Raw genomic sequence first — 27,987 nt, forward strand, 5'->3', positions numbered from 1 at the left:
TATTATAGACAAGGATAGTCTACACCCCACCAAGGGTAAAGTTGATGCGATCAGGAACACGCGCACTCCCAGAAACATATCTGAGATACGATCCTTTTTAGGATAAGTGCATTATTGTGGGAAGTTCGTGTCATGCCTGTCCACCTGTTTACATCCCTTGAACGAACTCTTCAGAAAAGATGTACCATGGAAGCGGACACGTGAATGTGACCGAGCTTACAAGTCATGTAAAGCTCAGTTGGTAGAGAGTCCAATACTTGTTCATTACAATGTCATTAATCCAATGAAACTAGCATGTGATGCTTCACCATACGGTGTTGGTGCTGTCTCTCATGTGCTGTCTCTCATGTGCTAGTAAATGGAGAGGAGATGCCTATAGCATTTGCGTCTAGTACACTCAGTTACAAATAGAGCAAGAGGATCTTGCATTAAATTTTGGCGTTAGGAAGGTTTCACAAATACTTGTATGGTAGAATGTTTGTAATCGAGACAGATCACCAGCCGTTGACAGTGATCCTAAATCCAAAAGCACACATACCAACTCTGGCAGCAGCCAGAATGCAAAGACGGGGCATTGATATTGACTGCATACCAGTATCAGCAATGCTGACGCCATATCTAGATTACCTTTGGAATTGGAGGTTACCCCAAACAGGGAGAACGTGTTTTATTTCTCTCATGTAAATGAGTTACCTATCACTTCAGGGGACATTGGGAAGGCTACTCGCACTGACAGACTTTTCTCAAGAATGCAGGAGTATGTTACAAATGGATGGCCAAACAAATTGCCGGATTCAGAGGCAGAACTGAAACCATTTTTTTGTGCGTAGGAATGAACTCTCAGTAGACAAAGGGTGTGTCATGTGGGAAGCGAGAGTTGTAATCCCTGAAAGATACGGAGTGAAATTGCTAGGAGATCCTCCTGATCATCATTTGGGAATGTGTCTATCAAAGTGTCTAGCTAGAAGCTATCTATGGTGGCCTGGTGCAGAGTTAGATGGACAACAATTGTTCATTGTGATTGATAGTCACTCCAAGTGGGTTGAGATGTTTCCAATGAACAAAACGACATCCAGCAAAACAATAGACATTTAGCGAGGACTGTTTGCGTCCGATGGATTTCCAGAGGAAATTGTGTCTGATAACGGACCTCAGTTCTGTTCACAAGAGTTTGCACAATTCATGAAAGGAAATGGTGTAAAACACACTAGAGTCGCTCCATACCATTCCGCTTCAAATGGAGCAGCAGAACGCACAGTGCAAATTTTGAAGTGTACATTAGTCAAACAACTGCTGGATCCAAGTCCAAAGAAAAGCCAGTTGTCTCTGTTTCACAGACTGGCTAACTTGAGATAATGAACTAAGGAGAGGTTCTGCAGAGGAAGCATTGCTTGTAGATGAATTGAGTCACCGAGTTGAATGTAGGTGCTTGTTTGCTAACATGGTAATAAAATGGCACATCCATTTCGCCCATCACTTTTAGCAACCTTGGAAAAATAACTCTGCAGCCTCGAAGCTTCTATGATCTATTCCTCAGTAAATATGGTATATAGGTGTCAAAGTCTAATATATTTCCCATCACTTGTGGTTCTCAAGACGCGCCTGCCGCTGCCATTATCAAAGATGGCGGCGACTCCGCACTCCTCCTCCACCCTCACAAACATGGCGGCGGCACGGCGTCATAGCCCCGCCTACCATTCGTTTCCGCCAAGATGGTCGCCGGCTGCTTCTATGGAAACGGGGTCAAGAGGCCGCGATGAAAAGTGGGGGGAAATGAGCCCAGAGACGCGTTGAAATTTAAATAGGGCGATATTTGCAGCTGATCAGTGGACAGTTAGAGCAGGATAGGACGCCAGGTTGGGAATTAAAGGTGTGAGAAACCAAGCGCGAGGTCGCATCCGCCTTCTCGCGGTGCTGATTGGGCAGCGGCTGCCGTCAATCATTGACGGACTTCCGCCTTTGGGAGCAAGGTCCAGTGGCGATGGCGGTGGCGTGACTAGCGGGGGGAGCCTTGAAACTGCCGGTTGGCCTCAGGATGCCGCATTGATTTGGGGGAAGGAGCCCCTCCATCACTCTAACCAGGGTCAGGTCAGGTCAGGTCCGCTTGGCCAATGTCGGGCAGCTCGCAGGCGCTGCTCCACGGGGAGTTTGGGGCGGGGGCTGCCCGCTACGCCCTGACACTCACCTGCAAGGAGCTCCACGTCCAGAGGCTCTCCCCCCGCCCCGAGCAGGAGAAGCGCCTGGTCCTGCCTCTCTCTCATGTCACCGGCTGCCGGCTGGTGCGGCCGGGGGTCGCCGGGCGCCGGCGGAGGGAGCCGGTGGGGACGGAGGAAGGGGAAGTGGATGGAGATGGAGAGAACGGCGAGGCCCACTTCGCGCTTTACTGCTACCTCCCCAAGAAGGGGCTGGTGGGCGGCACCAAGGGACGCCAGCGCTTGGTCAAGAGCTTCCGTGCGGACGGGGAGGGGGCGAGGAGCCGGGCCCAGCGGTGGGTGACCGCCGTCCGCTGCCGGCTGCTGGGGGTGGAGGTGCCGGGCGAGGCAGGTGAGGCTGGGAGGTGGAGGAAGAAAGGGTGGGTGATGGGGATTGGTGAAGGGGGGCAGCGATGGGGGAAAAGGGTTGAGGTCAGGGATGGGGAGAGGGGTTGTGGTCTGGGATGGGGAGAGGGGTTGTGGTCTGCGATGGGGAGAGGGGTTGTGGTCTGGGATGGGGAGAGGGGTTGTGGTCTGGGATGGGGAGAGGGGGTTGTGGTCTGGGATGGGGAGAGGGGTTGTGGTCTGGGATGGGGAGAGGGGGTTGTGTCTGGATGGGGAGAGGGGTTGTGGTCTGGGATGGGGAGAGGGGTTGTGGTCTGGGAAGGGGAGAGAGGTTGAGGTCAGGGATGGGGATAGGGAGAGGGGTTGTGGTCTGGGATGGAGAGAGGTGCAGAGGTGGGAAAACGGCTGCTGGGGTCCGGGAAGGTGATGGGAGGGGACAAGTATGGAGAAAGAGATGTGATGGAAAAGGAGTGCTGGATATAGAGGAAGGGAAAAAAGGGGTAAGGGATGGGCCTGTGGGCATGAAGAAGGGGGTTGTGGTTGTGGTTTGGGGGAGGGGGGGATGGAGAATGAAAGAGCTAGGGGTAGGGAGGTGGTTAAGGATGGGAAGAGGTTGATGATGTTGGGGGAGGTGGAAGTGAGTCATGGGGGGATTGGGTTCAGGTACTTGGAAGGGGAGGGGATTGTGGATGGAAAAGTAATAAAGGATTGGGTGGGTGGTCTGAGATGGAGAAGAAGATTCGGGGAGGGGAAGGATTTCGAGGATCGGGAGGGGGTCGGGCATGGGGAACATATTTGTTTTTGGGTTTGGGACAGAGTTGGTATTCCAGGTGAGATAGATAGATGGATGCAGAGATGTTTGTGACAATCTGGTGTGGGGAGGAGCTATCTGGGGGTGAATGGGCCTGTTCATGTGCAGTGCTGTTCTATCTTCCCTGGTGGTGGGCCATTAGCACTTGGATCAGGGGATCTGTCGTAGAATGGATTCGGCTCTTTGGGATGAAGAAGGGGAACAGTAAATCCAGTAAAGTGGAGCTGGATCAAGGGTGAATTTCTAGAATTTACTTCCCCAGAGGCTGTGAAGGCTCTGCTGCAGAGTGGATGAAGGGAGAGGCCAGTGGATGATGGAGGTGGGAAATCGGCAAAGGTCTGGGTGATGTGAAAGTGTGGATTGTTGGCCTCGTCTGCAGCCCCTGTTCCTGACAACCTGTGCATTGTTTGCAGAAATCAGCCTTGAACTTCTCCCGAGATCCAGGCGCCTCCTCCTGTTGGTCAACCCTTTCAGTGGACGTTCACTGGCTATGAATTACTGTCAGGAACATGTCCTTCCCATGATCGCCGAGGCTAACATCAGCTATAACCTCATCTGCACAGGTAGGAGAGCCGTCAGTCTGGACCGCGGTGGTTAGACCAGTAGAGCATGGACCACAGGAATGTCTGCATGTGATCCATAACCATCCATTCCCTGCATGTCCATGTGCCTATCTGAAAATCCTTTAAAATGCGGCTATTGTATCTGCATTCACCACCACCCCGGCAGCACAGACCAGGCACCACTCTCTGAGTGTGAAAAAACTTGCCCTGAACATCACCTTTCAACTTTCTCCTCTCTTGCCTTGAAGCTCTGACACCCTCACTCCCTTCCCCTCAATCTTTGACATTTCCACACAATGGACAATGTTTCTGACTGTCTCCCCCATTTATGCCACTCCTAATTTTACAAACTTCTTTCAGGTCTCCCCTCAACCTCTGATGCTCTGGAGAAAACAATCCATCTTTCTCCCACCTCCTTTATACTCTCTTAAAAGACAGCAAATATCATCAAAGTCCACACTCTCATTTTGCTGCTACCATCAGGAAGAAGGTACAGGACCCTGACCTCCAGGTACAGCAACAGTTTCTTATCGGAAACCATTATAGTCTTGAGCCATGCCGCACAACTTTAACCACAATCCTATCTCCACTTTTCACTACTATGGTTGCACGATGTACTTTGGCTTGTAATATTACTGTCTGGTTTACCTAGAATAACTGATTCTGTTGTTGCTGTAAATATGCCTGTACAGCTAGTGCAAGTAAGAATGTCTTTGTTCCGGTGCATACGATGATTGAACACTCTTGCCCTTTGCCCACTCGTTGTTGATATTTCCACCCTGCAGAAAATGTTAAGTCCATTCTGTCTGCACCACCTGTAATTTCATATACTTCTTTCAAGTCTCCCTTCCACCTCAGATGCTCCGGAGAAAACAAGTCAAGTTTGTCCAATCTCTCATTTACAGCTAATACCGTCTATTGCAGTAGACGTATTCTGCACCCTTTAAAGTTTCCACGTCCTTCCAGTCAATTGGCGACCAGAACAACACACAAAACTCCAAGTTCAGCCTGACCAAAGTTTTGTAAAGCTGCAACATGACTACCTGACCCTTAAACTCAATGCCACAACTGACAAAGGAGACATTCCCGTATGCCTTCTTTACCATCATGCCTTTCATCCTCACTTCTCAAGAACTAATCTTGCCTTAAAATATTTCACAGCCTTGTGTGGGAATGAATCCCAACGATTCACCTTTAGATTCGTAGAGTCTTGTAGCACGAAATCGGGCTTTTCAGCCCAGCTTTTGACCAAGATGTCCCATCTGCGCTGGTCCCATTGTCTGCCTCTAAACCTTTCCGATCCATGTACCTGTCCAAATGTCTTTTAAATGTTGATGTAGTATCTGCCTCAGCTACCTCCTCTGGATGCTCGTTCCATATTCCCACTCGCCTCTGTGTGAAGAAATTGCCCCTCGGGTCCCTATTAAGTCATTCCCCTCTCACCTTAAACCTATGTCCTATGGTTCTTGATTGTCTTACTGTGGGTAAAACTCTTGGTACTTTTGCTTCATGATCCTATACACTTCTATAAGCTCACTTCTCAGCTTCCTATGCTCCAAGGAATAAAGTCCCAGCTTGCCAAACCTCTTCCTTTAGTTCAGGCTCTTGAGTTCTAGCAACATCTGCATAAATCTTCTCTGCACTCTTTCTAGCTTAATGACATCCTTTCCTCCTTAAGTATGTTCTGCCCTCCTTATTTCCTCAAGCAAGTTCCTGACACCCCTCAAAGGATACACTTGATCTATTCCTATACCCGTCCAATTCCTCCTATTTCCTGATCAGCGCCTCATTTTCTGTCATCATCCAAGCTTCTTGTCCTGCGTGCCTTGCTGGAACATACATTGCCATGAACTCTTGTCATCATGCTTTTGAAAACATCCCACATTAGGGACATTTATTTGCCCACAAACACCCTACTCCAATCAACTTTAGCAAGTTCCTGCCTCACGCCATCAAAGTTCGCCTTCTACAATTCAGAATTACACTTGTGGGTCCGCCGTTTAGTTACGCATAACTATTTTAAAGCTAATAGATCAGTGGTCGCTGGTTCAAAAAAGATCACATGCGGACACTTGAGTCTCTTGCCCTTCCTATATTTCTAAGAGTAGATCAAGCTTTCCCCTCTCCCTTGTAGGGCCCTCCTCATATTGCCTGAGGAAACTTTCCTGAACACTTTTGACAAATTCCACCCCACCCAGGACCCTGGCACTATTACAGTCTTGATCCATATTGGGGAAAGTTAAAATCTCATACTATGATAACCCCATTTGTGTTGCAACTGCATGCAACCTCCTGCAGTTTGTGTTCTAATTCTTCTTGACTATTTGAGGGTCTATAGTGCACTCCCTGCAAGGTGATCATCCCATTTTTATTTCTCAGCTCTACTCATATAACTTCATTGGATGAACCATCAGTTATGTTATCTTAGGCTACTACCATAATTCTGTAATTGATGAAGTTCCCATGTGAATGTCCTGTAATTCTGCTCTTGTTCCCCCTCTCCTCAGTTGCAACAAGGACAGAGTTCCTCTGGTCCTCGCCTTTCACCCGACCAGCCTCCCCACCCAACACAGCATCTCCGACATTTCCGTCACCTTCAACGTGATCCCATCACTAATCACATATTCGCATCTCCACCCCTATCCGCCTTCTGCAGAGACCACTCCCTCCGAAACTCCTTGGTTCACTCATTCCTTCCCACCCAATCCACCCCCACCCCAGGTAATTTCCCCAGCCAACGCAGGAGATGGAACACCTGCATTATACCTGCTCCCTCAACTTTATCCAGCGACCCCGACCCAAGCCCTTTCAGGTGAGACTGAGGTTCGCACGCAACTTCTCTAACCTCATCTACTGCCCGACATGGGTTCCTGTACATCGGTGGGACCAAGTGTAGGATCTGCAACCGCTTTCCTGAACACGTACGCTCGGACCGCTGAGGCTTATGGGATCTCTCGGTTGCAAACCATTTTAACTCCCCTCCCATTCCAATACTGCCCTTTCTGTTCTGTGCCTACTGCATGACCAGAGTGAGGGCACACGCAAGTTGATTGAACAGCACCTCACCCATGTGGTATGAACTTCGAATTCTCCAATTTTAAGTAGCTTCTAACACTCCCCTCCCCCCTCACCTCCGTCCATCTCGGCTCCCTCTCGACCCCCTCCCTCCAACCTAGTTGTGTAAGCAGTTGCACAGTTTGCAATAATGTATCCCTTCTGAGATCACCCTGTCCCTGGCCAACAATTAACATACCAGGGAACCACCCTGCCTGAGGTCTTCTGTTGCTGGCCCTGATTTGTCCTGCTCTTTCCTAGCCTCCAATTCTCCCCCCCCCCCCCCCCCCCCCCCCCCCCCCAGTCTGAAGAAGGGAAGAAGGGTCCCGACCTGAAATGTCACCTATCCTTTCTTTCCAGTTGCAGGTTTGCTGAGTCCAGCAATTTGTGCCTATCTTTCATAATGGCTGCAGGCTGCAACATACATGTTGCACATACCTATCCATGCCCTGAGTTCATCTGCCTTACCTGTCTGGCCTCTCACATTAAAGTAAATGCATTTCAATCCATTAATCCTTGCTTTGCCCCTGTCTATCCTGTATGCTGAACTTTCTTTCATCACATCCCATAACAACTGCGAACCTCGCACCTGCCTCAGTCCTGCATTGAATCCCAAGTTTGTACCTAGACTAGTTTAAACTCACCCAAGTAATAGTAGCTCGTCAGTCTGCCAGGATATTACTTCCCCTCCAGTTCAGGTGTCACCCATTCCTCTTGTACTGGTATGTGTAAGAAGGAACTGCAGATGCTGGATTGAACTGAAGGTAGACACAAAATGCTGGGGTAACTCAGCGGGACAGGCAGCATCTCTGGAGAGGAGAAATGGGTGACGTTTCGGGTCGAGACCCTTTCTTCAGACTGAAAGTCATGGGAAAGGACAATGCGAGATATAGAAGATGATGGAGAGAGGTATACAAGAACGAATGAAAGATGCAAAAAAGTGGCAATGATGAAGGAAACAGGTCATTGTTAGCTGTAGCGAGGTGAGAACGGAAAGCTAGTGTGGCTTGGGGGCAGGAGTGATGGAAAGAGAGGGAATGAAGGGTTTACTTGAAATTAGAGAAATCAATTTTCATGGCACTGGGTTGTATGCTGCCTATGCGTGATATGAGATGCTGTTCCTCCATTTTGCATTTTGCCTCACTGGAGGAGGCCCAGGACAGAAAGGTCGGTGTGGGAATGGGGTGGGGAACTAAAGTGTTTGGCAACCGGGAGATCGTGTAGGTCCAGGTGGACTGACCAAAGGTGTTCATCGAAATGATCGCCCAGTCTATGTTTAGTCTGGACTCGGCGATCATTTTGCATCATCCTGGAGTCTAGTTTGCTGCCACAGAATCTCCTCTGTGTCCCTAACTAACGAATCTCCTATCAGTATTGTTCTGTCAGACTTGGCATGGTGGTGCAGAGGTAGAGTTGCTGCCTTACCGCAAATGCAGCGCCAGAGACCCGGGTTCAGTCCTGACTGCGGATGTTGTTTGTACGGAGTTTGTATGTTCTCCCCGTGACCTGTGTGGGGTTTCTCCGAGATCTTCGGTTTCCTCCCACACTCCAAAGACGTACAAGTATGTAGGTTAATTGGCTTGGTAAATGTAAAAATTGTCCCTACTGCGTATAAGAGTGTTAATGTGCAGGAACTGGTGGATTGAACGGCCTGTTTCCGCGCTGTATCTCTAAACTAAACTACACCAATCCCCGTTGCGCCTCAAAGCCAGGATTGATGCCACCAACCTGACAGCTGTTGCCTTCCTCTGCAGTGCTTCTCCTCCCCACCCCTCTCCCTCCCCCAACAGTATCCAAAACGGGCATGCCTGTTGTCGAGAGGAAAAGCCACATGGGTGTCCAGTACTCTGTGCTGACTCCATTTCCTGATGGTCACCCATCCACTTGACCACCTCACTGTAACTCCTGTCTGTGACCTCAGTCTCCCGGATGATCCCGAGGTCAATGGTTCACCCAGTTGCTGCTGCAGTTCCATGACGCAGTCTCTAATGAGCTGTAGCTGCACGCATATCCCACAGGTGGTGTCCTCGGGGACACGGGAAGTCTCCTTGTCTTCCTACATCTTGCAGGAGGAGCAAACAACAGCCCTAACTACTGCACCAAACAACGGAAAGTTTAGGGTAGAAATAAAAGACAGTCTAACCTCACTGTTATCCTTTATGCTGAAGCCACTTCAACCCAAGCCTTGCACTTGCTGTGCACGTGTACTAATCCTCCAAATGGCCACTCCCAACGTGTTCCACATAACTATCTTTATTTAGGGAGAGAAGGCTACGGAGGAAGTATATTCATGTTTATATGCGCAGATAAGGTGAGATACAGGTAGAATGAAAATCTTGCTTGCAGGAGCATCACATAGAAACATAGACAATAGGTGCACAGGAGTAGGCCATTCGGCCCTTCGAGCCTTCCCCGCCATTCAATATGATCGTGGCTGATCATCCAACTCAGTATCCTGTACCTGCCTTCTAGCCACAAGGTCCACATCTAACTCCTAACCACAAGCACATAGACTCAGACAAAACACCAAAACATAAATCAAATATAAATTACACTAATTCTACAATGCAGCAAAAAAAAAATGCATAGTCACGATAGTGCATTTGGTGGTAGGCTGTGTTCTTTTGCCGGGGTGGCATTAGGATGGAAATTATGGCTTTGTAGCAAGGTTTGCGGATGATACGAAGATAGGTGAAGATGCAGGTAATGTCGGTGAAGCAATGAGTCTGCAGAAGGACTTACTCAGTTTGGGAGAATGGGCGATGAATTGGCAGATGGAATCATAATAATCATAATCGTAATTCATTAGCCAAGTATGTTTTGCAACATACAAGGAATTTGGTTTGCTATACAGTCATACCAAAAAAGTAACAAGAGACACTACTACATTAAAACTTGACATAAACATCCACCACAGTGGCTCCTCCCCATTCCCCACTATGATGGAAGGCAATAAAGTCTTATCTTCTTTCCTCCTTTTCTCCCGTGGTCGAGGGTGTCGAACCATCTACAGTCGGGACGATCGTACTTCCTGCGTCGGGACAATTGAAGCTCCTGCGATCGGATCGGTTGAAGCTCCTGCCGCGTGGAGCTCCTAAAGTCGGTCGCCAACTAGGGGCCGCGAGCTCCACGTTGTTAAAGTCTGCAGGCTCCCTCAATTGGAGCTCCCAAGGTCCCAGCAAGATGCTGCCAGCTCCACGATGTTCGGGCAGTGCAGTTGGAGATACGACACGGAAAAGTTGCATCTCCGTCGAGGAAAGAGATTTAAAAAAGTTTCCCTCACATAACACAAAACTAAAGTTAAACTAAAACATACATTTTACAACAAACTAAAAACACAAATAAGGAAAAAGACAAGAGACCGTTGGCGAGGCAGCCATCGTAGCCCTGGCGGTAGGGTGGTGGGAGTAACTTTTTTAAATCTCTTTCCCTGCTGGATATGCAACTTTTCCGTGTCATATCTCCACCTGCACTGTGGTCTAACATTGTGGAGCTGGCGGCCTCTTGCTGGTACTGTGAAAGCTCCAACTTGCAAACTCAACATCGTGGAGCTTGCGATCCCTTTGCCAGGGATCGACCTCAGAGCTCCAAACGTGCGGGAGCTGGTAGCAATGCGTGCAGTCTTGCAATTTGGTTGTTGGACTAAAGGAATAGACTATTTTCTAAATGGGGAGAGAATTTGGAAATCAGAGGTGAAAAGGGACTTGGGCGTGCAGGATTCCCAAAAGGTTAATTTGCAGGTTTAATCGGTAGTAAGGAAGGCAAATGCAATGTCAGCATTCATTTTGAGAGGGCTAGAATATAGAAGCAGTGATGTAATGCTAATCAGGCATGGATCGGACTGCATTTGGAGTATTGTGAGCAGTTTTGGGCCCCGTATCTGCAAAGGATGTACTGGCATTGGTGGAAGTACAGAGGTTTACGAGAATGATCCCTGCGATCATTGGGTTAGCGTATGATGAGCGTTTGAGGGCTCTGGGCCTGTATTTCCTGGAGTTTAGATGGATAAGGGGTGGGGAATCCCAGTGAAACCTATCGAATAGTGAAAGTACTGGGTAGAGTGAATATGTGGAGAAAGTTTTCACGTGGGAGAGTGTACGACCAGAGGGCATAGCCTCACTTTAAAAGGATGTAAGTCTAGAAAGATGATGAGGAATTAATTTAGCCAAAAGGTGGTGAACCTGTGGAATTCATCCACAGATGGCAGTGGAGGCCAAATCATTGGGTATTTTAATAGCCGAGATTGACAGGTTCCTAGTTATGATGTCAAAGATTACAGGAGGAAGGCAAGGGAATGAGTTTGAGAGGGAAAGTTAGATCAGCCATGATTGAATGGTGGGATAGGCGCAATGGGCTGCATGGCTGAATTCTGCTCCTTTGACATGAACTTTGGGTTGTGTAGGTCAGTTCAAGAACCTAATGGTTGTAGGAAAGTTGGGACTTCAGGCTTCTGTACCTCCTACCCAACTGTGGCAATGAGAAGAGGGCATGTTGGTAAATTATGCTTTCTTGAGGCAGCGCTTCGTAGGTCCATTTGATTGTGGGGAGGGCTGGAGCTGTGATGGGCAGGGCCTTTACCAGTCTACCATTCTCTGCAGTTCCTGTATGTTGGAATTGCTGTAGCAGGCCATGATGCAACCAATTTGGATGCTTTATACCATGAATCCGTTGGAATATTTGGTGACATTCCAAATATCTTTCAACTTAAGAAGGTTGGGTTTACAGTAAGATCGGTGTTGGTATAGAATTGGGAGAACAATACACTCCCTCGTGGTACAAATTCATACATATCTATCTATATCTAGAGCATCGACCTCCCACTGGACAGTATAGACTGGGAAACACATTCTGTAAATGGGCTGGATGGGTTGGAGTTTGTAGAATGTGTGCAGGATAGTTTTTTGCAGCAATACATAGAAGTACCTACTAGAGAAGGGGCGGTGCTGGACCTCCTGTTCGGAAATGAGACGGGTCAGGTGGCAGAGGTTGGAGAACACTTGGACACTTGGTTCGGAAAAAGAGAGAGATCTACAATAATTATAGGCAACATGGAGTAAATGAGGTGCTTGAGGAGTATAAAGAATGTAAAAAGAATCTTAAGAAAGAAGTTAGAAAAGCTAAAAGAAGATGTGAGGTTGCTTTGGCAAATAAGGTGAAAGTAAATCCAAAGGGTTTCTACAGATATATTAATAGCAAAAGGATAACGAGGGATAAAATTGGTCCATTAGAGAGTCAGAGTGGACAGCTATCTGCAGAGCCAAAAGAGATGGGGAGATATTGAACAATTTATTTTCTTCGGTATTCACCAAGGAGAAGGATATTGAATTATGTGAGGTAAGGGAAACAAGTAGAGTGGCTATGGAAACTATGAAATTCAAAGAAGAGGATGTACTGACACTTTTGAGAAATATAAAAGTGGATAAGTCTCCAGGTCTGGACAGGATATTCCCTAGGACATTGAGGGAAGTTAGTGTAGAAATAGCAGGGGCTATGACAGAAATATTTCAAATGTCATTAAAAACGGGAATTGTGCCAGAGGATTGGCATACTGCGCATGTTGTTCCATTGTTTATAAAGGGGTCTAAGAGTAAACCTAGCAATTATAGACCTGTTAGTTTGACGTCAGTGGTGGGCAAATTAATGGAAAGGATACTTAGAGATAATATATATAAGCATCTGGATAAACAGGGTCTGATTAGGAACAGTCAACATGGATTTGTGCCTGGAAGGTCATGTTTGACTAATCCTCTTGAATTTTTTGAAGAGGTTACTCGGGAAATTGATGAGGGTAAAGCAGTGGATGTTGTATATATGGACTTCAGTAAGGCCTTTGACAAGGTTCCTCATGGAAGGTTGGTTACGAAGGTTTAATTGTTGGGTATTAATGGTGGAGTAGCAAGATGGATTCAACAGTGGCTGAATGGAAGATGCCAGAGAGTAATGGTGAATGGTTGTTTGTCAGGTTGGAGGCCAGTGACTAGTGGGGTGTCTCAGGGATCTGTGTTGGGGCCACTGTTGTTTGTCATGTACATTAATGATCTGGATGATGGTGTGGTAAATTGGATTAGTAAGTATGCAGATGATACTAAGATAGGTGGGGTTGTGGATAATGAAGTAGATTTTCAAAGTCTACAGAGAGATTTATGCCAGTTGGAAGAGTGGGCTGAAAGATGGCAGATGGAGTTTAATGCTGATAAGTGTGAGGTGCTACATCTTGGCAGGACAAATCAAAATGGGACGTACATGGTAAATGGTAGGGAATTGAAGAATGCAGGTGAACAGAGGGATCTGAGAATAATTGAATTGAATTGAATTTCCTTTATTGTCATTCAGACCTTTCAGTCTGTACGAAATTTCGTGCCTGCAGTCATACATACAATAATACAATAATAGACAACGGAACAGACAGTAAACACAAATTAACATGCACCACAGTGAGTCCACCAAGCACCTCCTCACTGTGATGGAGGCAAAAATCTTAGGGCTGCAGTCTCTTCCCTCCTCTTCTCCCTCTGCGCTGAGGCGATACCCCACCGGGCGATGGTAAATCAGTCCGGCGGCTCACCGTGCTCCGCGAACGGGCCGGTTCAAACACGGGGTGGTCGAAGCTGCCGCCCTCAAGTCACGCGGACACAGCTGTTGACGGAAGTCCACTGGCCAGCGGCCGAACCCCAGACTCAGGCTGCCGCCGCCAGAACGCCGTCTCAGCCACAGGAGCATTGTTCCAGCCCCGAGCCGGGTCGCCCTCACGTGAGCGTCTCAGCCCCACGCCAGGCCGCCCAACGGGAGCGCCGTTTCCCTCGGGCTGGGCCGCCCCGACAGGAGCGCCGTTCCCCTCGGGCTGGGCTGCGCACACGGGAGCGTCTCAGCCCCTCGCCAGGCCACCCTCACGGGAGCGTCACAGCCCCGAACTGGGCCGCCCTCACGGGAGCGAGCCCAGGGCGAGTCCTGACAGGCTGCCTCCGGAGCCTCAAGGTCGCCAGCTCCGCCATTAGGCCTCAACGCAGCCGTTCACCAGCGCCGCCACTTCATGGAACTGTGCACAGTTCCCTGAAAGTGGAATCTCATATAGATAGGGTGGTAAAGAAAGCTTTTGGTATGCTGGCCTTTATAAATCAGAGCTTTGAGTATAGAAGTTGGGATGTAATGTTAAAATTGTACAAGGCATTGGTGAGGCCAATTCTGTAGTATGGTGTACAATTTTGGTCGCCTAATTATAGGAAGGATGTCAACAATATAGAGAGAGTACAGAGGAGATTTACTAGAATATTGCCTGGGTTTCAGCAACTAAGTTACAGGGAAAGGTTGAACAAGTTAGGTCTTTATTCTTTGGAGCGCAGAAGGTTAAGGGGGGACTTGATAGAGGTATTTAAAATGATGAGAGGGATAGACAGAGTTGACGTGGATAAGCTTTTCCCACTGAGTGGGAAGATTCAAACAAGGGGACATGACTTGAGAATTAAGGGACAGAAGTTTAGGGGTAACATGAAGGGGAAGTTCTTTACTCAGGGAGTGGTGGCTGTGTGGAATGAGCTTCCAGTGAAGGTGGTGGAGGCAGGTTTGTTTTTATCATTTAAAAATAAATTGGATAGTTATATGGACAGGAAAGGAATGGAGGTTTATGATGTGAGCACAGTTATATGGGACTAGGGGAGAATACGTGTTCGGCACGGAAGGGTCGAGATGGCCTGTTTCCGTGCTGTAATTGTTATATGGTTATATGTCGTGTGACCAAAACAAATTTTGTGAAGTTTTGAGGCCAGAACCAGCACAGTGAATGGCAGCATCCCGGAGAATCAGAGTCGTACATCCAGGAAGCAGACCCCGCAACCCAACTCATCACTTCCCTCTCTAAGCCTGTTCCATTTGCCTGCGTTTTGACTGTTTCCCTCTAAACCAGCGTTTCTCAACCTTTTTACCCTTGCGGAACCCTTGAAATAATTTTCATGTCTCGGGGAACCCCTACAAAAATATTATTATATATCTTTATTAATCTTTTTCTTTCCTAAACTTAAAGTTCATAAGGCAAACATAATATATTTTTCTGATAACTGGTTTAAGCAAGTTTATTGACAGTGCAAAAAAACCGATGAAATCAAACTGTTCAAGAGACCTCAACCTTTACTAAACTAACAAAAATATACACACATTATTAAAATTCATATAACATCCCTAAATGATGGGTAAAAATGACTAACGTGGGTGAATGAGGGACGCCAGGAAGCCCGTGCTCGACCGCTGGAGCCCTTAATGACTGCCGACCCTGACTTCTGCCGCACCGACCTTCTCGTCGATAACCTCCGACCTCCTTGACGACCGCCACCACATGCATTACGGATGCCTCCGCTCTGTTGATTCAGGCTCCGGCTGCGTGTTCCGTCGACGCAGACATCGGCCACGGTTTCCGCTACTGCCGCCCGGTTTCTTTGCGGCCTCCTGGAAGTCGTCTGCCGTCGCGGTTTATTAAAGTTGTTTTATTGAAGACCTTAACAGTGTGCACTGTCTGAAGAAGGGTTTCAGTCCGAAATGTTGCCTATTTCCTTCGCTCCATAGATGCTGCTGCACCCGCTGAGTTTCTCCAGCATTTTTGTCTACCTGCACTGTCAAAGACTCTGATTAGCATATTTATCACTATTTCTCTCAGAACGCCTAGCGACCTCTCGCGGGACCCTAGCGTTCTGGGGAATCCCAATTGAGAAACACTGCTCTAAACATTTCCTATCCATGTACCTGTCCCTATGTCTTTTAAATGTTATTTCACTCACCTCAAATACTTCCTTTGGAAGCGAGTTCCATGTACCCACCACCCTCTGTGAAAAGTTGCCCCTGTTGAGAGTCTCCCATATATCATTTATTCATTTGGATAAGAATGCAGATGGTGTGGTCAGTACATTTGCTGATGACACCAAAATTTGCTGCGTGGTTTTAGTTTCAGAGATATACTGCGGAAATAGACCCTTCGACCCATTGTCCATGCTGATCAATGATCATCTATACATTAGTTTGTGCTTTCTGCACACTAGTGTGAATTTTACAAAACCAATTAACCTACTGTTTGTCTTCCACATCAATGATTTGGATGAGAACATACATGGCAAGATTAGCAAGTTTGCTGATGATACAAAAGTGGGTGGTTTTGCAGATAGTGAAGATGGTTGTGAAAAATTGCAGCAGCATCTTGATTGATAGGCCAGGTGGGCTGAGGAATGGTTCATGGAATTTAATACAGAGAAATATGAGGTGTTGCATTTTGGGGAGTCTAACATGGGCGCATGGACACAGTAAATGGTAGGCCTCTTGGGGAATGTTGTAGAGCTGACGGATATAGGAGTGGAGCAGCATGGTTCCTCAAGTCGAGTCACAGGTAGATAAAGTGGTCAAAAATACTTTTGGTATATTGGCCTTCATCAAGACGTTTAAGACTTTTCCCTTCCATCACAGTGAGGAGGTGCCTGGTAGACTTATTGTGGTGGATATTAAATCTGTGTTCATTGTGTGTTTTGTTATTTTATTCTATGTGATGACTGCAAGGCACGAAATTTCATTCAGACCGAAAAGTCTGAATGACAATAAAGGATACTTTGACTTGATCAGTCAGAACATTGAGTATAGAAGTTGGGATGTCATGTAAAGATACTGGTGAGACTGCATTTAGAGAATTGTGTTCAGTTCTTGGCACCATGTTATAGGAAAGATGTTGTGAAACTGGAAAGGGTACAGAGAAGATTTACAAGGATGTTGCCGGGTCTAGAGCTATAGGAGAGTTTGAGTAGGCTGGAACTCTTATTCCCTGGAGTACAGGAGGATGAGGGGTGATCTTATAGGGGTATTAAATCATGGGAGGAATAGATTGGATAGATGCAAATAGTCTCATGCCCAGAGAAGGTGAATTGAGGACCAAAGGTTTAAGGTGAAGGGGAAAAAAATTAATAGAAATCTGTGAGATGACTTTTTCACACAAAGAGTGGTGGGTGTATGGAGCAAGCAGCCAGAGGAAGTAGTTGAGGCTGGGACTATCCCAACGTTTAAGAAGCCGTTAGACAGGTACATGGTTACGACAGGTTTGGAGGGATATGGACCAAAATACAAGCAGGTGGGACTAGCCTAACTGGGACATGTTGGCCGGTGTGGGCAAGTTGGGCTGAAGGGCCTGCTTCCACACTGTATCGCTCTATGACTCTACAAACCCTCATGTCTTTTGAATGTGGTGGATAATGAGGAAGGTTGTCTGAGGTTGCAACAGGATCTAGATCAACTGGGGAAGTGGACAGAGTGACACTTTGAATTTAAGTTGGACAAGTGTAAGGTATTGCATTTGGGAAGATGAACCAGGGCAGGCCTTGCAGACTAAAGGGCAGCAGCTTGGGGAATTTTGGTGAATAGAAAAGACCAGGAGATACAAAGATATGGCAGCGAGACTAGTAGAGAGCATGATGAAGAAGACGGTTACACAAAAAAGCTGGAGAAACTCAGCGGGTGCAGCAGCATCTATGGAGCGAAGGAAATAGGCAACGTTTCGGGCCGAAACCCTTCTTCAGACGTGGGGTTTCGGTCCGAAACGTTGCCTATTTCCTTCGCTCCATAGATGCTGCTGCACCCGCTGAGTTTCTCCAGCTTTTTTGTGTAACCTTCGATTCTCCAGCATCTGCAGTTCCTTCTTAAACATGATGAAGAAGACGTTTAGCATGTTTGCACTCATTGGTCAGGCATTGAAGTATAGGAGTTAGGACATCATGAGCAGTCATTCATGATGTTGGTGAGACTGCGCACAGAGTTCTGTGTGCAGTTCTGGTCACTAGCTATGCGACAAGATGTCTTTAACCTGGATTGGATGCAGAAAAAGGGCCAGTGGTTATCTTTCCCCACTTACTTTAGAACAGCCTCAATATACCTCCAACTTGAATATCTTCTGTACATTTCATGCAGCTGTAGGAATAATACACACCTACCTCAATGGGATTAACAGCATCAGCTGACACTAATTTTTGTTCTGTCCCTTCCCTCTGGCTCTGACATATTGACCTGCTGGGGTTGAGACTGAGTGTGTGGCACGCGCCGTCTCCATGGTGAGCGCTGTGAACCTGAGCCTAAAAAGAGGCCTCTGGCTCTATCTTAGTTGTGTAACATAGAACATAGAAAAATAGAAAATAGGTGCAGGAGGAGGCCATTTTGTCCTTTGAGCCAGCACCGCCATTCATTGTGATCATGGCTGATCGTCCCCTATCAATAACCCATGCCTCCATTCTCCTCATATCCCATGACTCCACTAGCCCCATGAGCTCTATCTAACTATCTCTTAAATCCATCCCGTGACTTGGCCTTTACTGCCCTTGGTGGCAGGGAATTTCATAAATTCTCAACTCTCTGGGTAAAAAGTTTTTCTCGCCTCAGTCTTAAATGACCTCCCCTTTATTCTAAGACTGTGGCCCCTGGTTCTGGACTCGCCCAACATTGGGAACATTTTTCCTGTATTTAGCTTGTCCAGTTCTTTTAGAATTTTATATGTTTCTATAAGATATCCCCTCATCCTTCTAAACCCCAGTGTAGGCCTGGTGCTCCAAATAGCCTCAGTATAAAGGTTTCAGCCACTAACTTGGCTGGGATGATATCCTTACACGGCAGTCCTAAGGCTTCTTGCTGCACTTCAGAACATTGTGTTCCATCCACTGACCTCGCAAACACCGAAATCCCTCTTGTGAGAGCTCTCTGAACTCGCTGGAGTTTTAGATCTTTAGACATCGTTTAGCCAATCAGAATGTCCCAGATGGTGATGTTAACCTTCGGTACATCATGAGTCTGGCAGTTATCAGGATTGACATACTTTTCATCATTGTCCTGCATGTCCTCATTCAGCTGGCGTGAAGTCAAGTATAATGCTACTTGCCAGTTCTGCCTCTACTGGTTCACCTATCCCCAAAGGAATGGCAAATGTTGATCCTGAGTGCCGGCAACTCTTTTATAGTCGTGAACTGAAAGGAATTATCCATTTGTTGAGGGAATCCTCATACTCCCAGCCCCCAAGCGGGAGATATCCTCAGATATCTGAATTGAACTGTCTGTATCAGTGCAGTGCAACTCCCCATCACCAGCCTCTCACTCAGTTATCCACACTCTTGTGAGTTGTCTGATAACATCAACCTTAGATGTTGAGGAAGTGCCTACCAGGCCAGTATTGTCCTTTTGGACGGCCAGTTCCGACTTGGTCTTCCCCGAGCCTGGGGTCGACAAGCTGCTGCTTTTCAAAGCTTTAGCGGTGGTTGGTGTGCCGGCTGCGCCTGTCAGCATCTCCGAGCCTGCTGTTAGCGTCTCTGAGCTTGATAGCAACGGCTTGTTGCCATCATTCCCCTCTGAATTTTCAACAGGACATCTTTTCTTCTTCTTCTTCTTGCGTATGGCGTGCAAAGCCTAAAGTTGGAGGACAACTTGTTCTATTTGATCTTACTTGATTGTGCACGCCAGGATTGCATTTGTCGAAACAGGGCGGACCACGTGAAGGTTGCAATTTCCCACCCCACATCTTTTCTTGTTTCTTGGTTTGTCCATTTTTGGAACTCATTGTTGAAACAAGAAGCACTGTTCCTGCAAAAAAAAATCCTTACCTTCACTGTTAAAGCTCAGACCAAGCATTTCCGAATGCATCTGTATCTCGCGCCAGGCGACGACTTAGAGATGCGCATGCGGGCTGGCGGGTTCTTCAGTAGTCTCGTCACGAGACTTCGAAATAAAATCCATTTTAGAATAAGGCTGTAATGTAACAAAATGTGGTAAAAGTGAAGGAGTCTGAATACTTTATGAATGCACTGTACTTTCTCCTTGTATACAACCTCGCAAAGTGCAACACCTCCCACTTGCTCAGATTAAACTCCATCTGCCATTTCTCCACCCACTTCTGTAGCTGATTTATATCCTGCTGTATACTTAAGCCAACTTTACTCCATCAATCTTGGTGTTTGCAAAAATGAATGGCAGGATATTCTCATATTACGATGTTGTGGGGCAGGTTTGCCGGGCCAGGGCCAAGGATGGAGTATTGGTATTTGTTTATTAGTCTCAAATATTTTGAGATACAATGAAAAGCTTTACTTGCTTACTATCCAGTCAGATTGCGCTGTTTATGAGAACAATAGAGTTGCAGAAAATTGTCTTCTAGCATTACAGCATTGCATTTAAACAGTGCAGACTATTAAAAAGCACAAGTTTCACAGTGAGGTAGAATGTAATATCAGGACTATACCCTATCTTATTAAAGGTTCTCATATTAAAGGGCGCTCTTTTAGAAAGGAGGTGAGGAGGAACTTCTTTAGTGAGAGGGTAGTTAATCTGTGGAGGGCTGTGGAGGCCACGTCAGTAGATATTTTTTAAGGCAGTGACAGACAAATTCTTGATTAGAATGGGTGTCGTGTTATGGGGAGAAGGCAGGAAAATGGGATTAGGAAGCAGAGATCAGCCATGATTGAATGGCGGAGTAGACTCGATGGGCTGAATGGCCTAATTCTACTCCTATAACTTGGGAAGACCGTTCGGCAGTGTGATAATAGTGGGGACGAAGTTGGAGGAATAGCATCTGATATGTCGCTTGGGCATCTGACACTCTCCCTCCCCCCCCCCCCCCTCTCCTGACACTCCCTCCTCCTCCCCCTCCCTCTCCCCTCCCTCTCCTCTCCCCCCCTCCCCTCCCCTCTCTCCCTCTCTCCCTTCCCATTTCTCTCGCTCTCCTCCTCTCTCCCCCTCTCCCCCTCTCTCCCTCTCTCCCCCTCTCTCCCCTCTCTCCCTCTCTCTCTCCCTCTCTCCCTCTCTCCCTCTCTCCCTCTCCCTCTCTCTCCCCTCTCTCCCTCTCTCCCTCTCTCCCTCTTTCTCCCTCTCCCTCTTTTCCCCTCCCCCCCCCTCTCTCTCATGATAATAATAATATACTTTATTGTCATTGTAAATACATATAACAAAATTCCAGGCGCACTGCCCGAGTGGAGCTCCAACGTAACAGATAAATAATAACGACAATGGAAACAACAAAAACGGGAAGTCAAGTCAGAATGTGCAATATTTCACATTATAGTGTTGTGTCAGTACAAAATATTAACTATGGGGGCTGTGTGCTCAGTGCAGAGCAAAGATAATAGAGGAGCTCCTCTATAATCTTTGGTGCAGAGATCATAGTGGTGATGGCCTTGGCGTTGAAACTTTGTTATCTTGTGGTGTGTGATTTGATGGACCTGTAACGCTTTCCTGAGGGCAAAAGGGCAAACAAATGATGTGCGGGATAAGATGAGCCCTTTAGTCTGCGTGATGCCTTCCGCAGGCAACGAGAGCAGTAGATCTCTTCCAGGACAGGCAGGTTTGTGTTGGTGATCTTCTGGACTGTATTGATGACTCTCTGCAGAGTCTTCCTGTCAGCCATAGAACTGTTGCCGTACCACACCAGGATTCCATGTGTCAGGACACTCTCTATGGAGCAACGGTAGCATGACACTAGCAGCTGTTGTGACAACTAGACTTTCCTGAGTGATCTTAGGAAGTAACAAACAGCCTACAAAGGCCTGTTACCTTTATCATCGTTACTTTTTTTGCATATGTTTCATTCATTGTTCTTTATCTTTCCACATCATCGTCTATATCTCTCGTTGTCATGTCCTATGACTTTCAGTGTGGAGAAGGGTCTGGACACGAAACATCACCCATTCCTTCTCTCCAGAGATGCTGCCTGACCTGCTGAGTTACTCCAGCTTTTTGTGTGTATCATGGATCTGGTGATGTGTGCTTTAAGCCTTTGTATCATTTTCATGATGAAAAGGGTGTGCAAGTGGCCCTTGAGTATGTTGTCAGCTTTATAAGGCAGCGAGAAGTGCAGATGTGTGATGTACTGGGCTGCGTCCGCAACTCTTTGCGATTTCTTGTGCTTTTAGGCAGAGCAGTTGCCAAACCAAGCTATGATGCATCCTGATCAGATGCTTTCTGCGGTACATCTGCAGTAATTGGGAAGATTTAGAAACATAGAAACATAGAAAATAGGTGCAGGAGTAGGCCATTCGGCCCTTCGAGCCTGCACCGCCATTCAATATGATCATGGCTGATCATCCAACTCACTATCCTGTACCTGCCTTCTCTCCATACCACCTGATCCCTTTAGCCACAAGGGCCACATCTAACTCCCTCTTAAATATAGCCATTGAACTGGCCTCAACTACATTCTGTGGCAGAGAATTCCAGAGATTCACCACTCTCTGTGTAAAAAATGTTTTTCTCATCTCAGTCCTAAAAGATTTCCCCTTTATCCTTAAACTGTGACCCCTTGTTCTGGACTTCCCCCAACATCGGGAACAATCTTCTTACATCTAGCCTGTCCAACCCCTTAAGAATTTTGTAAGTTTCTATAAGATCCCCCCTCAATCTTCTAAATTCTAGCGAGTACAAGCTGAGTCTATCCAGTCTTTCTTCATATGAAAGTCCTGACATCCCAGGAATCCGTCTGATGAACCTTCTCTGTACTCCTTCTATGGCAAGAATGTCTTTCCACAGATTAGGAGACCAAAACTGTACGCAGAGATATGTTGGCGATTGTTGGAGATACGCTGAACATCCTTGGTCATCTGATGACGTAGAAACATTGGTGTGCTTTCTTAGCCATAGGTTGGTGCAGAACAAATTGTGGGTGATATTGACTCTCCTCTCATCCATCTTCCTTTTGTCACCTCAGACACAAGATCATTTAAATTTGTGAGGTTCTGAAAGTAGGAGAAGGGAAGTGGGGAGGGGGAAGGAAAGAGACACGAGTTGTGACAGGGGGTGTGGGAGCTTGGGAATTCCCTGCCCTAGAAAGAGGAAGCGGGTGTGATAATGTATTTGAAGTCGCTGGAGTGTTGTGGGGTGTTCGCTGTAAAGGCAAAGTCTGTAGAGAGGCATCAAAGTGACGAGGCAGTCAGTCGTGAGTCTTGGAGAGTGGGCATGGAGCCAGATGGACTAACCACTCTCACACTCTCTCAACAGATCATCAGAATCACGCCTGGCAACTGGTTCAAGAGATCAAACTGTCTGAGTGGGATGGCATTGTGGTTGTATCTGGTGACGGACTGCTACATGAGGTAAGGCTCACATGTCCCCGTCCCTTCACACGCTCTGGGGTCAAACATGGAGCAGAGCTCTCTCCGCACTGTTCCTCCACATATTCCCAGGGTCAGAAACAATGCTCCGTCCCATCACACGGCCTGGGTCAGACAAGGAACGAAAAGCCGTCTGCACTGTCCTGCCATACTCCCTAGGCCAGAAATAGGGTGAAGCGCCCTCTGTAGCATTCCATCAAGCGCTCCAGAGGTCAAACATCGAGCGAAAATCTCACTGCATTGTTCCTTCACACATCCTCGGGCCAGAAATAATGTCAAGCCCCTTCAGCACCGTCCCATCACACACTCCTCAGACGGGTCATTGAGTGAAGCTCTCTCTCCACGCTCCCGTCACGCTGTCTCCTTGCGTTTTGGCAGGTGATCAATGGGTTGATGTCCCGAGCGGACTGGAAAGCAGCGATGAAGATGCCGCTGGGAATCATCCCGGCTGGATCAGGGAACGCCCTGGCTGCTGCTGTTAATCACAATGCAGGGTGAGTGTTGGCAAATTCTGGATCAGTGAGGGAGCCAGGGGAGGGCAGGAGTCAATGGTCGTCAGGGAGGGGAAGGAGAAATATATCTTTGAGTGGGGGGGGGGGGGGGGGCAGTGATGTGGATGGTGGAGAGGAGTGAGTGGCCTCTGGTGGAGGAAGGGAGAAACATAGAAAATAGGTGCAGAAGTAGGCCATTCGGCCCTTCGAGTCTGCACCGCCATTCAATATGATCATGGCTGATCATCCAACTCAGTATCCTGTACCTGCCTTCTCTCCATACCCCCTGATCCCTTTAGCCACAAGGGCCACATCTAACTCCCTCTTAAATATAGTCAATGAACTGGCCTCAACTACCTTCTGCGGGAGAGAGATTCACCACTCTCTGTGTGAAAAATGTTTTCCTCATCTCGGTCCTAAAAGATTTCCCCCTCATCCTTAAACTGTGCCCCCTTGTTCTGGACTTCCCCAACATCGGGAACAATCTTCCTGCATCTAGCCTGTCCAATTAAGAATTTTGTAAGTTTCTATAAGATCCTCCCCCAATCTTCTAAATTCTAGCGAGTACAAACCGAGTCTATCCAGTCTTTCTTCATATGAAAGTCCTGACATCCCAGGAATCAGTCTGGTGAACCTTCTCTGTACTCCCTCTATGGCAAGAATGTCTTTCCTCAGATTAGGAGACCAAAACTGTACACAATACTTCAAGTGTGGTCTCACCAAGACCCTGTACAACTGCAGTAGAACATCCCTGCTCCTATACTCAAATCCTTTTGTTATGAATGCTAACATACCATTTGCCTTCTTCACTGCCTGCTGGACCTGCATGCCTACTTTTAATGGCTGGTGTACCATGACACCCAGGTCTCGTTGCATCTCCCCCTTTCCTAATCGGCAACCATTCAGATAATAATCTACTTTCCTGTTTTTGTCACCAAAGTGGATAACCTCACATTTATCCACATTATACTGCATCTGCCATGCATTTGCCCACTCACCCAGCCTATCCAAGTCATCTTGCAGCCTCCTAGCACCCTCCTCACAGCTAACACTGCCCCCCAGCTTCGTGTCATCCGCAAACTTGGAGATGTTGCATTCAATTCCCTCGTCCAAATCATTAATATATATCGTAAATAACTGGGGTCCCAGCACTGAGCCTTGCGGTACTCCACTAGTCACTGCCTGCCATTGTGAAAAGGACCCGTTTACTCCTACTCTTTGCTTCCTGTCTGCCAGCCAGTTCTCTATCCACATCAATACTGAACCCCCAATACCGTGTGCTTTAAGTTTGTATACTAATCTCTTATGTGGGACCTTGTCGAAAGCCTTCTGAAAGTCCAGATATAACACATCCACTGGTTCTCCTTTATGCACTCTACTAGTTACATCCTCGAAAAATTCTACAAGATTCGTCAGACATGATTTACCCTTCATAAATCCATGCTGACTTTGTCCAATGATTTCACCATTTTCCAAATGTGCTGCTATCCCATCTTAAATAACTGATTCTAGCAGTTTCCCCACTACCGACGCTAGACTAACTGGTCTGTAATTCCCTGTTTTCTCTCTCCCTCCCTTTTTAAAAAGTGGTGTTACATTAGCTACCCTCCAATCCTCAGGAACTACTCCAGAATCTAAAGAGTTTTGAAAAATTATCACTAATGCATCCACTATTTCTGGGGCTACTTCCTTAAATACTCTGGGATGCAGCCTATCTGGGCCTGGGGATTTATCGGCCTTTAATCCATTCAATTTACCTAACACCACTTCCCGGCTAACCTGGATTTCACTCAGTTCCTCCATCTCATTTGACCCCTGGTCCCCTGCTATTTCCGGCAGATTATTTATGTCTTCATTAGTGAAGGAGGGGTGAGGATCCTGTGTTGCACGAGGGAGTGAAGCCTCTGGTGAATTGAGGTGAGAGTGAGACGTCTGCCAGAGGGGGAGAGTGTGGGGCCTGGGGGGGGGCTGAGACGAAGGGTCGGGGAGGGGGCAGTGGAGAGGGAGTAGAGGCAGTGAGTGATTGGAGTCGGGGGTGGGTGAGGGAAGGATCTCAGCACTAACTCATTGTCCACCTCCTTCCCCAACTCTGCCAGGTTCCGGATGTCCACTGGGGTGGAGCTCCTGGTGAACTGCGTGCTCCTGCTGTGCCGAGGGTCGGGCCGGGGTCTGGCCACGCCGCTCGACCTGGTGTCGGTCACCACGGCGACGGGCCGCCGCCTCTTCTCCTTCCTGTCCGTGGCCTGGGGCTTTGTGGCGGACGTGGACGTGGAGAGCGAGCGTCTTCGCCGGGCTGGGCCCGCCCGCTTCACCCTGGGGACCCTCGGTCGCCTGGCCACACTTCGCCGCTACCCCGGACGCCTCTCCTACCTCCCGGCCGTCCCACGCCTCCGCCGCAGCGGCACCCTCTCCCCCGGACCCCCACCCTCCCGTCCGCCGCTTGGACGGACCCTCTCCGACTCGGGGCCCTGGGGCAGGGGCCACGACCACTCCCCGCCCCCCTTCTCGGCTTACGAGGGCTTCTCATTCGAGGGGGCTTCCTTCGCAGAGGAGGAGGAGGATGATGAGGTGGGTGCGGAGGGAGGGGAGGCAAGAGCCGTGCTGCTTAACTCTGACCGGGAGAACCATACGAGCAAGGACCCTGCTGTGGTGAGCTCTAACGGGGGCTCAACACCCGAGGGTCTCAGTTCAGAAAACTCCAACATCTCTGCCTCTAAAGACCCTCGCCTGGGTTGTGGAGGGCCCTCCGTGAGTCACGATCTAGGGAACGCTAATATCTGTGCGCAAAATGACCCTGGTCCTGTAAACTCTGAAGAATTCCCTGCTCAAGAGCAGCCTGGTCTAATGGTCGAACGAGACTCAGCGAGGGAGGGTCACGTTCAAGTGAGCACTAATAACCTGGCCCGTAAGGCACCTGGTTCACACAGCCCTGAAGGGAACAGTCGTGTCAGTCAGGACCCTGGTCTAGTCACCTCTGAAATGGGTATCCCAGCTTCTGGGAGTGTTGGCCGGCTGAGTGACGGGGACATTTCCGGACCCCAGGGACCAGGAGGCGGCGTTCGCATCCAGCGACCCCCCTTTGCCCTCCCGCTGCCCCGGGATGATCTCCTGCCCCCGCCGGGCGCGCCGCTGCCCCAGGACTGGGTGACGGTGGAGGGCGACTTTGTGCTGGTGCTGGCTATCTACCAGAGCCACCTGGGGGCCGAACTGATGACCGTCCCGTCTGCACAGTTTGCCCAGGGCGTCATCCACCTCTGCTACGTGATGGCGGGCATCTCCCGCGCCTCCCTGCTCCGCCTCTTCCTGGCCATGGAGAAGGGGGCGCACTTCGACCTGCGCTGCCCGCACTTGACCTACGTCCCCGCCACCGCCTTCCGAATCGAGCCCCTGGGCGGCCGGCCGGGCATCGTCACCGTGGACGGGGAGAGGGTGGAGTACGGGACCGTGCAGGGGCAGATCCACCCCGGCCTGGCCCGGCTCGTCACCGGCTTCCCCCCCTCGCCCCCTGCCAGCGGACCCTGAGAGCCGCCCTGGCAACCCTCTATAACCTCCCCACCTCTCCTGCTCTTCCCTGGCACCTACCGACATCCCGACCCTTCCCCCGGCTCATTATCTCCCCATCCCTCCCCCATTCAGATCCTTCTTCACCCGCTCTCCCTATTCCGTGCTCACCCCTCTATTTCTTCTCATCTCTCATCTCTCCTGCCCACAAAGCGGGAAACACACGGACATTCCCTGGGGAGAGGGAAAATCCTATGGTACGTCAGTGCGCAGTTTGCACAGCGCCCCCGGCTTGGTTTTGGAGCAGATCCCGCCCTCCCCCAGCCGCCCCTGTCCCCTGCACACCACTAACCCCCGAACCACGAATATTCGGGTTGGGGTGCACTAGCACTAAACCTCAGTTTCTCGCTCGAGGTCCCTCCCATTTACCCGTCTCCGCAGACGGGACCTCGGGTCTGAAATCGCCCGCGCCTCCCAACCTTTGTCTTTGTGTTATGTGTAATTTATTAACTGAAATCATTTTGGTGCTTAACAATGCGAGCAAAGTACGATATTAGGAGTCTTTTACGCTGGGGATTATTTGATTTGATATGATTAGCGGCGCGCTTTCTGATCCGCGGGCGAGGGTGGGGAGGCACTGCGGAGAGTTGCCGCCATCTCCCTGTCCCGTTAGCATCCTCTTCCGGAGGGAAGGAACTGGAAGTTTTTGGAATCGAGCGAGGGCACATTTTGCCTCGCTCCCCCCTCTCTCACCCCTTCCCCGGAGGGTTGCGGTGGAGGGGCGGGAGAGTGGGAGGGGCGCCTGTCTGCCTTCTCGGAGTCGGAGAGGAACGGCTCACGGCCCCCCCCCCCCCCCCCCCCCCCGGCGTTTCGATGATTAAAGCAATAATTATAATAAAGAAGTTTGTCTCAAATTGATCTCCGAGGGAACGGCTC

The 27,987-nt window shown here is 48.5% G+C and overlaps 1 protein-coding gene across 1 annotated transcript; it reads left to right on the forward strand.

Annotated features, from left to right (window-relative positions):
* The first annotated feature begins 1,965 nt into the window (after positions 1-1,965).
* LOC129714284 (sphingosine kinase 2-like) lies at positions 1,966-27,905 on the forward strand. The gene is made up of 5 exons (XM_055663841.1): positions 1,966-2,544; positions 3,762-3,911; positions 22,947-23,041; positions 23,438-23,553; positions 25,647-27,905. The coding sequence occupies exons 1-5, from the start codon at positions 2,112-2,114 to the stop codon at positions 27,070-27,072; spliced, it is 2,220 nt and encodes a 739-aa protein (XP_055519816.1). The 5' UTR covers positions 1,966-2,111; the 3' UTR covers positions 27,073-27,905.
* The last annotated feature ends 82 nt before the right edge of the window (positions 27,906-27,987 follow it).

This window comes from Leucoraja erinacea, chromosome 38, assembly GCF_028641065.1.
Source record: "Leucoraja erinacea ecotype New England chromosome 38, Leri_hhj_1, whole genome shotgun sequence".
In the NCBI taxonomy this organism is placed as follows: Eukaryota; Metazoa; Chordata; class Chondrichthyes; order Rajiformes; family Rajidae; genus Leucoraja; species Leucoraja erinaceus.

Bases quoted from the DNA above. Each gene is read 5' to 3' on its own strand.
- LOC129714284 (XM_055663841.1), top strand. From the start codon at position 2,112: ATGTCGGGCAGCTCGCAGGCGCTGCTCCACGGGGAGTTTGGGGCGGGG. The intron at 3,912-22,946 runs GTAGGAGAGCCG...CTCTCTCAACAG, and splicing joins CTATAACCTCATCTGCACAG to ATCATCAGAATCACGCCTGG. The intron at 23,042-23,437 runs GTAAGGCTCACA...GCGTTTTGGCAG, and splicing joins GTGACGGACTGCTACATGAG to GTGATCAATGGGTTGATGTC.